Below are 15598 nucleotides of genomic sequence, written 5' to 3'. Positions count from 1 at the left end.
AACTCATAGATACAAACCTCAGGGAATGGTCACCTGAACAGAGCATGAACCCTGAAGTAGCATAAGCAATTACACATTCTCAAGCTTATTCTTAAAATACTTAGCTTACTGGTTATTATCATTGATGCAAAAAAATAAATAACAGTGTGCAATAAACAGAAACACCTTCCATTGATAAAAAAAACTTGACAAATACCTGTCCTTCTCTAACTGTATGTTGGATCCCTCAAATTAAATCACCAAATTTATTTCCTGAGGGAGCAGCATAGTGAAAAACAACAGCAGCCCACCTTCTCCTCAAGTTTTTCAGAGTTGGAGGAGATCTTTCATATGTGGCTTTGACGTGCAGTCACTGATGAAACGCAGTCCCCTAACCAACTGAATCTTCCTATAGCCTGGGCGACGTAATTGCCAACTGCGCATTGCCCTATGGAGCTACCAGCCACAGCTGGCACTGGTACGATCCGGCCTGGTGTCTTAATGCTTGGCTCGACATAGATAGACAAAGTAGTTTAATTTGAGTTTGGTGTAAGGTTGCCTTTCTGTCATTCTCTCTTTAATGTTACCTCACTAATGCTGTATATTTTATGATATGGAAAGAATCATGCATCACTTGCTTTCCATTCAAATTAGCTCAGTGTTAGCTATCTTTCTAGATATTAGCTCTTTTCTTGAGTCTTATTATGCTGCATCTTTTGGAAATCAGACATTGAAAAAAAAAATGTTCAGACATCCATCTTGTGGGTTGTTTGATTACTGGTTTTTAAATTACAAGATGATGCAAAATAAGAGCCTGTTAAAAATAGGGTCAAAATAACCAGTCCAATAAATGATTCTAATTAAAATGGATGCTTTTTTAACTTCACTTTCACATTTACCAAAGCCTTCAAGACTTGTAAGACTTGGAATAAAACTTGGACGCTAGCAGCAAAATAAACTCATACTCTTATAGCAGAGTTTGATTTATGACTGCAGCTTTATTCTTTGGCAAAATCAGTGAAAACCCGAGTCACAGGTAAATTACCTTTCTATGGCACTCTTAATATGATATATAAGCCGTAAATCTGGCAAATATCAGAGACAAAGCATGACTTCCATCTTTGTAAACCCATCTGGCTCTAAGTTGAGGAAAACAGCAGTGTGAAGTGCAGTGAGTTAGAATCCCATGTGCCACATTACCTCAGTACCCTGTTACTCCATACCAGATCAATAGGCACACGCACAAACTGGTAACAGCTGCAAAAACTGTGGGCCAGTAAGTCACTCTGAGTATATGCAAATATGGAAAATAAATGATGATGCTATAGGAGAACAGATACATCTCTGTGTGAGCTAAAGAGGCGGGGGACGGGAGCCCGAAGCCACACTGCTTCCTCCCTCCCTTCAGCCTCCGTTTCCTTTCAAAACGCGAGAATTACAGCATCACACCCTGGAACTCCCCAATGGCTTCTAACTCAATAACTAGCGTGATCTGGCGGTAGCAGAGAGAAGAGGGACGGGAAATTAAAGATGTTATTTAGCACCAATCAGCTCAGAGACAGAAAGGCCTGAAAAAGGTGCCAGTCTCTGGCTCATGTGATAACTACTTTTACGATGGAGCTTGGCACACTTCACACAGTGGCCCTAACAGTGATAAATCAGACTGAATAATGTAATGGGTAACTTTGCATGGCTCAGAACTTCTGGGAAGTCGGTCCTGCTAGCATAATATTCCAGATTCTTATCATCTCTTTGAAAGTGAGGGATCTGAGCACATGTTATAGTGGTGTGTATAAATCCTGCCATCTTCTGTGTCTGGTATTTTCAAGTGTTTGTATCATGTTCTGATTGTGCATCATAGCCTGAAGTATTATTTCTATTGAAAAAAGTAATTCTTTACATTTGCATGCAGGCATTTAGGACATGCTTATAAAACAAGAAATAAAGCTAGAAGACCAGATACATCTGAGTCAATTGTTGAGAACAGACTAAGTGTAAGATGCAAGAACAAGTATGCACAACATACTACAGAAGGGAATATTGAAAGCCTACCTGTAACCTATGAACTGGCTAGCAAAAGCTACTGCTTCTATCAGCAGAGTGGATTGGGAATGGCTAGGTTGCAGTACCTGAGTACTCTGGGAAGCAGATTGACAGAGGGCTACGGGTGATCTTCTCCTCAAACAGGTCCTTCTTGTTGAGGAAGAGGATGATGGAAGTCTCTGTGAACCACTTATTGTTGCAGATGCTGTCAAAGAGCTTCATGCTCTCGTGCATTCGGTTCTGCGGTTTCAGATGAACAAGAGGTACAGACATTCATTTCCGCTCACCAAAGATAAACAGATCAAAAATAAATCCATGTCTGGCCACTAGGGGGAGCAGCTGTTTCACCATTGACTAAATATTGGCCCAATATTACATTATTTGGGGAAAGTGCAGAGAAGTGTCTTTAATGACCAAATAAATATTCAACAATTCATTGCCATTTACACAATTGTTAAGAAAGCAAGAAGATTAAACTAAAATGGGGTTAAGATCTAAAATGAACGACAGTAATAAAGGTGTGAACAATAGCACAGTTAGGGACAGGTAAGGGAGTGAACAGTGGGGCAGTAATGCATAAGCAGGCACAGCTGTAAGATGAGACTGGAAGGCCTCCACTGCGTTTACTCACCATTTCCTCATCTTCAGCCAGCACCAGGTCGTAGGCGCTCAAGGCGACGCAGAAGATGATGGCGGTCACGCCCTCGAAGCAGTGGATCCACTTTTTCCTCTCCGAGCGCTGGCCACCCACGTCGAACATCCTGCGGGGAGGAGAGGGAGAGGTGAGAGGGACGCCAGCAGGGAAGGGAGACCACGCGCAATCTGTCGGCACGCACCGTCCCCTCTCCCAGCTAATTATCTCAGCGCAGCTGCGAATGCTTCTGGACAGGGGGTCAGCAGCTACACGGCTTTATCTTTCTTTATGTCACGAGTCTCTGCTAAGCCAAGGAAGCCCTGAAAGGCCTGGAACTTAAAAACAGTGGGGAAAGGTGAGCCTTATGGTCAGAGACACTTTAGTGCCCATCGCCTCTCTAGTTAGGAATCCTTGTACACAGAGCCAATCAAAGCATGAGGAAACCTCCACTTAATCTCCAGACTCCAGCACACATACTCTCTCTCTGATACACACACACACACACACACAAACACAAACACACCTACACACACACAGAAACACATTTAGCTGTGAAATAGAATGAGATAAAGCTAAAATAGTCTTGCCTCATTGAAAAAAAGTGTGATATTGCCACACTGGGCCTGTCTGTGCAGACAGGAAGTGGAACACCAGTACGGGCTCTTGGGGGGGATTCTACAGTAATGAAATCGGTAGACGTGCAGACTAGGGAAATGGCATACTGCAGTCCGAGGATGCCTGTTTCTTTACTGTTCAGAGCCAGTATTCATGACAAAGTGACAGAAAATGCCAGCTGGAGAAAATTAGGCAGAGAGGAAAAGGAAGGGACAGAACAGATGAAACTTCTGAATGAAAATATCATCATCATGAGGATGTTCTGACACTTCTGCAGAAGAGAAAAGAAACCCATTATAGATCTTCAGCTGTGATAAAAGACCGCAGGGCCATCGCAGTTTCAGAGCTGACGTTAGTGGGGAAAGGCCAGTGTTGGACTGTCAGAAATCATCAGTTCATACAGAGAACTACTACTGAGCAGAGCGGGGGGGTGCTGCCCCCCAGCACCGTCAACGTGTTCCCGGGGATGGGGATGAAAAACGAGTGGAGATACGGCGGAGGAGAGCAGCTGCCACACAGGCCCGGCGCCTGTTTGCGAATGCTGACCTTTCCTCGGGCCAGAAACGACACCTCGCGCACCCCGCCGCGTCCTCAAGAACGTGCTAGAAACACCAGCGAAACACCCAGAGGCTGGGCGAAGGACCGAGCCAACCTGAAGGACAGAGAGGCAGCCCACTGCGAGATCAGCTGCATGTCACACTGAGCGTTTGGACCCACCGCTCTCCGCCCCCAGACAAGACTGATCTTCATGCGACAGTTCGGCGCGCTCTGCGCCACGGCGACACAGACGCCGTCACTTCGGTGGTATTTGCTGGCATTTCCCTGATGATACTGTTGCCATGGGTACAGCTGGATGGCAAACAGAGGGGAAATATAAAAGGCGGATTTCAGATCGATTGCCTCCATGTGTTATTCATAAAGAATAATACACATCTAAGCCGGAGGAAAGGGCGGTCCAGGCTAATGCTAGCGTATATATGAGAGAGATTAAGAGGGAGATTGGGATGGGCTACTGAGCACAGGAACAGATAGCAGTTCCAGGCTGAGCTGGCTGGATGCCGGTGAGCATCAAACAAGGACAAGATCAGTGCCAGGGTCAGTTGGGTTTCAATGTGCTTGAACTCCAGTTGATTGTATAAAGAATCCACACACCTTGTTTTCAAGGCCTTGGCTGCCTATTGGCTGCTGATTAAAAGGAAACCGTAAATACCGGCAGACAATGCAGCCCTCCACTCAGGATTGACAAAGTGGCTGTATGGGTTTTTTTGGGGCTGGGCTCATACATTAGAATATTTTACCTTCAGAAAAAAAAGATCTGCATTCTTCCAAACTGGCGTGACCTCTGTGGTGTATAACGGTGTATCAAGGGCTGAAAATCGCAATATAGGTGTAAATATCCTCAAATTAAACCCGTCAGTCTGAATTTTTACCTAATATGTATTGTTTTATTTGAAATCCAATGTGCTGGAGTACAGATCCAAAACCACAAAATTAATAACAACATTTTTTTGTATTATTTAATAAATACATTCCCATCATAAACCATCAAAGCGAACTCAGAAGCCAAAGTACATTCAAATTGATTTCTTTCACATGCAGAAATACTATTGATCTAACATAGGTCAAATATATTCAGTAGATGGCTGTTATTGCTTTTTAAAAATAAAGAAAAAAGTATAGATTTGCCAATAAATGTGAATGGTTATTATAGCTAGTTCATGTATTACCACTTTCCCATTAAAAGTAAAAATGACTTCTGAAAAAGGAAACAGATAAACTGAGTTCAGCTATTTCTGTTTTTCCAGAAGAAGCCAGAAACATGAAGGCCTTGTTATTAGTTATGCCAGACAGTATATTATATTATAAGACGTCTATTTTAATGATTCCCCAATATCAAAACCTAGGGAAAACCAGTGTTTAAATTTATAGAGCTGTTGGCATTTTAATTGGAATGCAAACGGGAATGGTCTCTTTTCTTACACAATACTTATTTCATAATGAAATTAAACAGCACAGTGTCTCAGTTTGACAGTCCGTTCCACATTTTATGATTTCTTCTTTGACGTCTTACCTCATTCTGGAGATTATATTTCTGAAGTGTGAGCACTGATTCATGGGAAGAGATCAAAGATGCAATGACTAATGAACTGCCAGCCAACAGCAGAGTTTCTTGTTTCGAAATGTAGGGGTAGACGTGTTCTCGACATGTTATTGGATTTAACTCCATTGGAACCATAACTACATAAGTGGATTAATTGTTAGGATTCATGAACGCAGGTGACCATATACTGAAGGTACTTAGATTCTGAATATTCAGATATAGACTCTTAAAAAGAGATTAAACAGCAATCAAGCTCAGGTGGTACAAAAACCATAACAAACCATCTCTGGTACTCCAGGACCTGGTATCCCTAGCCTACAGGAACACATCTTTATCTTCTGCATCTGCAGTTATCTACTTACATTATCCAGTCTTATTACTGCGATTCTTGCACTGCAGATATTTGTTACAGGTCTGGTCCCAAATTTTCCCCCACTTTTCACACATGACCTTCACATATTGAAATGCAGGTTATGACTCTAGATATCGTATGATAATGATCTGAAATGATCGCACAAATCCCCATAAGGGTGAATGCGCATTGATACAATGATGCAATAGTCACAACCACTGACCACCAAATTCCCTGAGTACCCCACAGGATTCCAGATCTTGCACTACGCTTGTAAAACATCTACGGTTGACCGGCCATAGAACCCCAAAAACACAACCCCCTTTGTCCATTTCCCTTGGCAAGCATTATAAATGATAAATTTGCCCTTGGTCTACTCTCCTGGTACAAGAAAGGGGGAAAAAATAGATTCTGGGAAAAAGGTGTCAGTTTCGCCCTCCAGCTTCTCTGAAAAAGCATCGACATGTGACGGCTTGTCCAAGAAATACAAGCAGCCTGAGGAGGGGTCAGCGGTCATGTGGGAGAGGTCATGTGGTCACTCTGCTTCAGCGTGGGCCACATGCTGAGACCCTGCTGCCAGGCTGGCTTTGGGGCAAGCTGGGCAGTGCGGGGGTACAGCCAAGCACAGCTGCAGCACGTTCTTAATTCAAACAGTAGCCACAAATATTCTGCCTTTGAGCTCAGCTTTATGCATGGCTAGAGAAGAACAACAGGAGTTTCTTTCACTTTGGCCTGATGCTTTCACAAACAAAACCCATCTACAGAATCAGAATCCAGTCCCAAAACTGCTTTTTACCTTAATAAAGTCTCTTCAGAAAAAAAATAATTCAATATAAAATAGTGCTTCAGGTAAAAAAAAATGTGTTCAAAAAGATTCTGAAAGATACTTTCATATAAGATTGTGCAAGCCTGTAGGCTATCCAATATGTTTACACAATATGTTTTTTGGAGAAAAGATGCAACACCCAAGCAGTCTACAATAATAAACTGCTCCCCCTGTTTCCTCTGCCATCCCTATGGGCAAGCCTAACCAAGACCGACCTATGAAACTTCAAAAATACACTCCAGTGAATTACAGCCTGATATATACTCCTAGCAGAGATGCAAAACTGACAGGCGACCTCCTCCTCTTGTAAGGGAAAACATGAGGAAAAAGTTTGAATGCAATGTAAATGCTCATTAAGGTTTAGAGGGAATTAGTCCCCTTCTTACTTGAAGTGCAGGTCTTTGAAGGTGAAGTGTGTCTCTACGATGCCGGTGGTCTTGACTCTTGTCCGCAGCACGTCCTGCTGTGAGGGGATGTAGTCAGGTCTGGCTATCCTCTCCAGGTCATTCAGGTAGCTGTCAGAGAACACAGATACACAGTTGGCTATGAGGAAACAGATCTGATGCATATCCATTACTGGATCTTCCAAGATCCGAGTGCAGAGTGAAGTTTCTCCCCCATGTGATGAAACCTGAAAAACCGGTTCCCCTCAAACATGATTTATTTCACCCAATAGTAGAACCATACCATTCCTTTACATTTAAATCAAAGCACCACTGCTGTACATTACAATCACGTGATCTTGAACTATACATACGGTATAGGCTATACAGCTTTCCCTTAGTCCCAATGTTAAGACTGTTGGATAGTTACAGGAGAAACTCCATTCCCATATATGGCATCCTGTTCTAACAATATGCATTTTGTAGCTATGCAAATCTTTATCAGGACATTGACTCTTCAAACTGTATATTTGAATACCATGCTCATATAATGTAAAAACAAAAAAACACACTTTAAAATCATTTTAAATATATCTTCTATTGAGCCATAAGTGGTTAGAACCATGAGTGGCTAGAGCAGTTGATGTTATAACTAAAGTTAATGTTGTGAATAATGTTGTGGCTGTCATTGTTCCCTAAAACATGAAATCAGACTCTACTGTGGCACTGCTCCTCCAATCGAAAGTAAGCCCGCCTGAAACCATCCAATTTTCTTGTCAATAGGAGAAATGACTGCATTAAGTTTGCCAATGACTCAGTCCAAATCGCTTGCAGAATCTTTTCCGGTTCAGCTATAAAAACAGTGCTAAAGTGCACAGCCTGTGCATCATAATTTGGGCTACAGCTTCTGAATGTGAATGTCACTGGCAGGTTGTTAGAAATTTGATTAAATGGTACAGAAGCACAAGCCCTAGTGGAGAAAAAAATGAAGCAGTTACTGTACAGGCAGTACAGGTACTGAGTCACGTATTCCAACCTATTGGTTCCCTTTCATGAGCAGAACCGGTTGCTTAAAGAAACGTCCGTGTGTGTCAGAGAGCAGGTGGGTGACCAATCTTCATCCAGTATTTAAACTCTGCAGAAGCATACCAGGTCATCTTTTTGTATTGTAATTTGTTTCATTTCCTCATTTTGGGGTTTAAGCAAAATGCTGCCTGACAGCTAACTGCAGAATGCATTATCTTGGTGCATGACTGAGTAAATCAGCCCATATTCCAGAGAGACGAATGAAGCATTATTCACCAAACAAGATTAATGGAATATCTTCATTTTTTGTGAGTTTGGTGTATTATTGCATTATGTTCCAAAACCATAAAAAGATTTTCAAAAGTTTCAAATTTTCCTTAGGGTGAAAAAATGACCTATCCTGAGTTTAACAGCAAGTAAAACCCCCAGTGAAATGAACATTTTTCAGCATGAAATTTGATTACTGTTCCTGGACTGACCCAACCACTAGAAAAAAAGTTAAACATCACCATTTTTTGTATTTTTATAAAAGCAATACACGATCAGGGTACAACGATTGTCTTGTGAGTATTTTGTAACCTTGCAGTTATGAAATCAGAAGTCTTTTTTTTTTGGAAAAAAGAGAGCTGAAGGCCCATAGTACTGAAGTCGGAAAGCAGTCATTCACTGATTTATAGATGAGTGACAGGTTGTTTCTACATAAAAAATCACAGGGGGTCTGGTGAGAGTGGGGCATTTTTGACCCCACAGACATATGGTGCATACATAATATGAAGACAACACAAGGGTTAAATGAGTCTCTATTTATAATATAAAATCTTCCACTGTCAAGTACAGCATACATTTGTTATTGCTTTCCCCTGTTCTGAAAAAAATGCTGTTCAATAAAATTTGACATCCTGACAATGTCTCATTTGTCATGACAGGATTAGTAGCGCAGAAGAAAAATCTTTCAGTCTAGCCTGAACTCTTCTCAGGCACTTACCATAGAGTATAAGCACCTCCGATTTACAGTGATAAGAGAAGGTAACTACGGGAGACATTTACTGATCAAATTAAAGACATTTAGCGGGCTAAAAATTAAATGCTCAGCCGCCGTAAAAAAAGACCAGCACCTGAACATATACTTAGATTGAGTACTATTGTCACCAATAGCGCCCTTAAACAGGTTGTTAGCTGCGTCACTGTGGAACTTTCCCTCGCCAAGCTGTGAGGCTCCATTATGTAAAGCACAGGCTAATGAAGCATAACAATACTCCCTCTCAGCAAGAGCAAGCAGCCTGGCTTATAGTTCTCACAGCACATTTTAAAGGAAATTACTCGTGTTCTTTCTTCATAATTACAGGTTATACTTGCATTCAGCATTTTCACAAAATAAATGCAGATCCCCTAATTTCACCGGATAAGTGAACTCCATGACAACACTGTCACAGTTATCATTATTCATAAATTCTGTTGAAACACATAGGGCCTAATTCATCTCCCATCTTACCAATGGTTGGCCATGCATATTTGTTTGGTACCAAGTGGTTATGTTATTACGTTTGTGTGTGTAAAGGTTTTGCACATGCTAAAGTTCTTAGTAAAACAGGTCCATAGCACAAGTGCAAGTAGTTAAATAAAGGAGATTTATTTTGTCCACAAACATAATTTGATTGTCACATCACATCACACCCTTACAATGCTATTTGGTATTTTGTATTGAGTAAAGGTTACTTTTTAAACCCTTTCAGATTCAGATCATTCATTACTAAATAATATGACAAAATAATGTTATGATGATGATGATGATTAGTAGTAGTAGTAGTAATAGAATTATTATTTTATCCTCAAATTTTTTTCCTCAAATTGTATGCATATTATATGCATAAAGTTTTGATTACATACATTAATTTCATGATTAGATGTAGAAATTTCATGTAAACAAAAACAAATCATGCTTGAGAAAAGGGAAATGAGAAATATTTCTTGCTGGCTAAATTCTTATTTAAAGAATCAATCTTGGAACCAGAAAAGGCTTGTGACAGTTAAGCACTGCAGAGCTGCTCATATAAGATAATGTAAGACAAGAAACTGTGTTACTGTAACTACCAGACATTGCTCAATGGAAGAATCTCAATGTCAGGTTGTAAGATAGATAATTAAAAGCCAAGACTGCTTAAGGGCTATATTGTCTGCGCATATTTTCCTTGGCACTGTGCATTTCCCTCTCCCCATCACTGAGCCTCAGATCTCAATGGTTCTTTAGACTGGTACAGAGAGATGGCTCATTACAGAGACAGCCCTACATGCCTGCACTCTGCGGCTCCTGCCTCACAGATCGCTCGGCTGAGAAAAGCAGCGAGTGAAAATCTCACCTGCACTTCCTGGAGGCTAATAACCCATCTCCCTCCTGTCTGTCAGCGTTACCAGCATACGCGCGTTCCTCATTTCAAGCTCTTGGCTGCCGTGACTATTACTGTGGAATCGGTGCCAGGAGGCCTGACTCAGTGCTCTGAGCAGCATGCTACTGTGGGAGTTGTACTTCTGTGCAGCCGGCCCAGGGCAGTGCACAGACTGCAGCGATTACATAACCATTATGCTGCCACCAATTAAGGGCTGCAATTGCTAATCAACGAGCCAGAAGCACATTTTATAAATATTTAAGAGATGTCAGGGATTATCTGGGAGGCCCTGAATAAAACAGCGAAAATAAAACTTTTTTGCACTTAAGGACTTAAAATCAAGGCAATAGAATGCAAATGCATCGAAAAAATTGCGCCATTGATCAAATTTCAGCTAATGCAATTGTATATAATAAAGCACATTTCAATTTTATAGGATAGTACATTTTCTTATTATACAATTAGACACCTACACTGAATTCCACATTCTTACCTCAAACATAAAATGATGAAACATGTCCATTGTAAATAATTACTACCAAAGCCAGTGACTGATCTGTACAGACCTGTATCGGACCACTACATGTGACAACCTCTTAGAGTAGATGGGCCAAGAAAATTAATCTAAGTATTATTTCACATTTACTGAGTCAGCTCCTTGTTTAGAGGTACATTGGGGGGAGAGAGGCTGGCATCATTAAGTCTCTGGGAATGTTTCACACAGGCAGCTGCAGTCATGTTAGGATTAAGATGAACTTTAAAAAGCACTAGGCTTGGTATTTCCATTAAGCAGACCTGCAGCACTTCTATCCATCACAACTGCACACACCTGAACCCATACTTCCAGGGGACCTCTAGAAACAGAGTATGCAATCTCTGCATTACAAGAGGACTGTAGTCATTCAGCTTTGTTGCTGCAGTGATATTAAGAGTCTGTTGCTTGAGAATTGATTCTGAAGCATCTTGTACATACTCAGGTAAGATTTTTTCCTTTTTGAAAACCAAGAAAGAAAATTGACTTCTCTCAAACTAAACAACATCTAAAGATAGGTCTTTTTCTGGTCTGAAAGAAAATACGTATGTATGAAAGAAACAAAATGAGTCAAAGGCACTGGTTTACTTCATGGCTTTCATATTTGAAATGGTGGAGTCATTATGCGAGTCCCACAGACTGAATATACACAGATACAGACTGAATACAGAAAAGGAGGAAATGTATTCCCATGGCCACTGTTCAGGCCATCTGGCTCTGGCATCTCCGTGCTGCAAGGCTAAATTACTCCAGTCTTCACTCGGTTAAATTACAGCATGCTGGGAAATGTTTGAAAGTTTAAACATTTTTTTTTTTTGTTGGTGTTCTAAGAAAAGACAGTGGTACATTTAAGACAGCGGTATGCTTTATGTACAGTAGTAATCCAGATCAACCACCATGTAGATGGTTTCTCCACCATGTCTTAGATAAAATATTGGTATACCCATCGAGCCAGTGTCCCTTAGTTTGCTACAGACAGAGTGATTGCAGGGTTCCTTTAATCCTCTGTGAGAATGTCGATATAAACTGAAAAGATTTGACATTGGTAGGACTTACAAGCATCAGGCAGAAAAGACCATGTGGTTAAGCTGAAAAGCTGAGACTTAATTGAATCAGGTGTTGACTTTTTTTCTTAAGAGGACTTATGTCAAGCTGAAGCTGAGAATATTTGTTCAAAGATAATAGCGTACTAATGTTTTTCCTGTATTCCCACACAGTTAAAACCACACTTGAACATTAAGACGGTGTCTCACAGGCTACAAAAAAATACATACATACTCACAGCCACACTTCAACCAGAAACACAGATCAAAAGATCAATGCAGAGCTTAGACACTTAGAAGTCTTTTCAGTCTACCCACAATGCACTTTCCAGTGAACCCTGAGTAACAGACTTAAGGACTATTTACTTAGTAGTTTCACAACATGAGTTCGGCTGTGAAATTTGACAAAAAATGGATTGATTTACTTCAGCAAAAATAAGGACCTTGTGTTTTTGCATCGTCAATGTCGTAACCATTCCAAGACTGGACTGGTTTCTAATCACGCAATGCAAAAAAAAGCACAAATTCAAATACCGAAGCAGATACAACGAGACTGCATTTCTAGTTCCACAGCAGAGTATATGCCAGTTCAGAGGTCTAAACAGTGTGTGTGCTCTCCACGGCGAGGCAGCCATACGAAGCCTTCTGCTGCCCTGCTTTCAGAAACCCAGGGCCTGCTATAGCCATGCACTGCTTATCTTCAGCATGCAGATAGACGGAATAGAATTGGTTTATGTGGCTTGGTCCACTAGGTTTGTGTTCTATCAGTGCTGGAGTGGGATTTCTTTGAATCTGTCATCCTTATTTCATTTGAGCAAGACTGAGAAGGACACAGAGAAAAGTAGACAGAGATGGGGACACAGATCTAGGGATATAGGAAAAGCCAGGGCCTTACAATCCAGCAAAGTAAAATGAGGCGCATGTTTGCCCCTAAAAGAATTAAGCAGAAGGCAAATTATCTACTCAAACACCACATAAATACATCCACTAGATAGACTTGGAATTATGCTGCTGAACAGGCTGAATTAGAACAGATTGAATTAGAATATTGACTGCTGGTCTCCATGCAAAATGGAAATGTATTCCTGTTTCAACAAATAGCAATACCCATGGCTTTGGATGCAAATGCACCTGTAAGAACATACTTCATGGATCACTTCCTAGCATCAGAAAGTAGCTGTCAGTTATATTGGTACATCGTCTAGTAGCAATGCAACTACATTAAATTGTTTTGCAAAGATTATTGCTTGGCTACCACAATTATTTTCTTTCAATCCCTCTTCTCTGCATACACATATATGAGTAATTTTTAAATGACCTCTATCACACCTCCATCTTGTTCTGTCCTCATAAACCGATATGCTGAAAATAAGGCTTGAGAAAAAATCCAAGCAGGACTTTCTAAAAGCAATCAGTACTGCAATTAAGTGTCTGATTTGATACTGCACGCTTGCTGGATCAATTATCACTGTCACAGAGCAATGGGGGGAAAAAGACAGCTGGCAGATTTCTTATGATTTCAAAAGCGCACAACTATTTATATAAGGGTGAATATATAAGGAAAGCAATTACTTGGTTATTTGTGGACAGAATTATAATGAACTGCAGAGGGTAAAATGTGTCCTCAAATAGCCAAGTAATTGTCGTACTTACATGAATAGCATTGCATTTTTAATAATAAGAGTTGTGTTTATTTCTCAATGTAATTTGAGTGAGATCCAAAAAGTAAAATGTTTATGACTTCATAGCTTTTTTCTCAAGTTGCATCAAATTATTAGTCTGGAGGGGAAATTAATCAAACCCTTAAAGCAAACCCTTATACCTTGAGTCTCTGTTTGAACCTGGCAGTACATGAATATACGTGAGAGTGAGTAAGTGAGCAAGTTTGTGAGTGAGTGAGTGAGTGTGTGTGTGTGTGTGTGTGAGAAAGAGAAAGACAAGACCATGGACACAAAACTGTGTGTTACTACATAAGTGTGGGTGTTCAATGGTTGTAAATATAATTTTACTGTCTTACAGTATGAAGGAGAAGGGCAACATAAGAACCTGGCATTTAGTCAGTAGGACCGAGCCAGAGGCACAAGCACCCCTGAGGTGACAGACAGCAGGGGGGGCAGGGCCGGGGAGAGAGGGATGCCACAGCAGTGTGCATCTACACTGTGCGCATCGTTACCTTACTTCAGCTCTGCAGAGCTGACGCTGGCCCAAACTGAAACTGGGTCAAGTTCTTTTCACAACTCCTTTCTGCTCACTCACCATGTCACACGGAATGCAAATCTATTCAGTCTGCTCCATTTGTTCAGACACCAATCGCAACTACCCAAGCACAAAAAGAGGATTCAGAATCACTAACTCAATTTCAGTTTTGCTCAAGGGATTCATTTTCTTTCAATTGTGAGTTGACCCCTACGCCCTGGTTATCAATACTGTCGAGTCAACAGAATTAGGGACAATTCCTAACAGCACTGCCAAGCTGGACACACACAGGACTGGAGGTATAGACTACAATCAACTACGCCATTTTTCGATTGTAATACTTCTGCACAGAACGTGGACCTGCTGAGAAACAGCACTGACTCACTGGACTCTTTGGGCTGCAGGTGTGACAGATCTTTAGTCATCAGAAAGGCCCACACTGTCCTTCAGTGATCCTTCATCTTAGATCTGAGGGTTTGATAGACACTCCACAATATATCATGCTATAGCTTTAAGCAAAGTCTCTCCTTCAAAAATAATAAGTGCGCCAGGGAAGAGTGACATGCACACTCTCCCCTTTAGACAGACGGAAAATAAAATTTCCACCAGTCTCTCCCTATTAATCTTAGGCAGGTCACAAATGACAAATATATACTGGCATTTGCTCAGTATTATTCATAAATAATACATTGGGGAAAAAGACTGGCAAATAAATTTTCTGAAGGATAGTTTATTACAATACAGTGCCACCCAGACGCGTCAATCACAGGGTCACATTTTCCACACTTTTACAGCTGATATCCCGGCATTGAGAGCAGTTTCCATGTGGACGGCTGTACGTTGTTCAGGTTGAGACGGATACGTTGCACTTACTATGCAGCGGAGTCGTTCAGCTGGTATTCCCGGGAGCGGGTGAAGCAGCCCTGAACCCCGATATCAGCCCACAGCCGCCGGATTACATTGGACAGGTCGTCTGGCAACAAGCCCTGCTCCTCTGCAGCGGCAGACAGCGCGAAGAGCTGGCGGGCATCGTCCTGAAGGGGGCAGCACGAGACAAAACGGCTCAGGGTTGGAGGAGCAGACACAGGATGCCATGCTAACTCTTTTACCAGAGGGAATGTGATAAGGGGCGAGGGGGCACAACATAAATCCTTGAGTTTAATGTCCTCAGTCACTGTGGGCATTACACAAGGTCAAAAGGAAAACGAATATCTCTACACAAAGTTAATGACAAGTCATGCCTGTAATGTTTGCAAATGTATGGGTCTCAGAGAAAATGAATGGCATCATTCCAAAACACAAGACATTATTACATTATATACTTGAAACTAGTGTACAGGTAACTGCTCACATTATCAAAAAGAGGATCAGAAAGTTATGAGGTCATTATAGTTTTCCCTAGCATCATCGTGAACAATCAGCCTCGGCCATAACTACAGCTAGACTGCAGGGACAAGCCTCGTTTCATCGCAGCTAATAAAGAG

At 41.2% G+C, this 15598-nt stretch overlaps 1 protein-coding gene across 1 annotated transcript in view; it reads right to left on the bottom strand.

The window, feature by feature from the left end:
- LOC135234293 (guanine nucleotide-binding protein G(i) subunit alpha-2) overlaps positions 1–15598 on the bottom strand; it is an 82068-nt gene that overhangs the window by 1640 nt on the left and 64830 nt on the right. The window contains exons 4-7 of the mRNA XM_064298749.1: positions 14988–15148; positions 6937–7065; positions 2654–2783; positions 2109–2262 (exon numbers count right to left, since the gene is read on the bottom strand). Of these exons, the coding sequence (XP_064154819.1) occupies positions 2109–2262; positions 2654–2783; positions 6937–7065; positions 14988–15148 (574 nt within the window). The remainder of the gene's footprint in view (positions 1–2108; positions 2263–2653; positions 2784–6936; positions 7066–14987; positions 15149–15598) is intronic.

This window comes from Anguilla rostrata, chromosome 11, assembly GCF_018555375.3.
Source record: "Anguilla rostrata isolate EN2019 chromosome 11, ASM1855537v3, whole genome shotgun sequence".
In the NCBI taxonomy this organism is placed as follows: domain Eukaryota; kingdom Metazoa; phylum Chordata; class Actinopteri; order Anguilliformes; family Anguillidae; genus Anguilla; species Anguilla rostrata.
The sequence above is the reverse complement of the archived record's forward strand: the minus strand, read 5'-3'. Positions and strand labels throughout refer to the sequence as shown.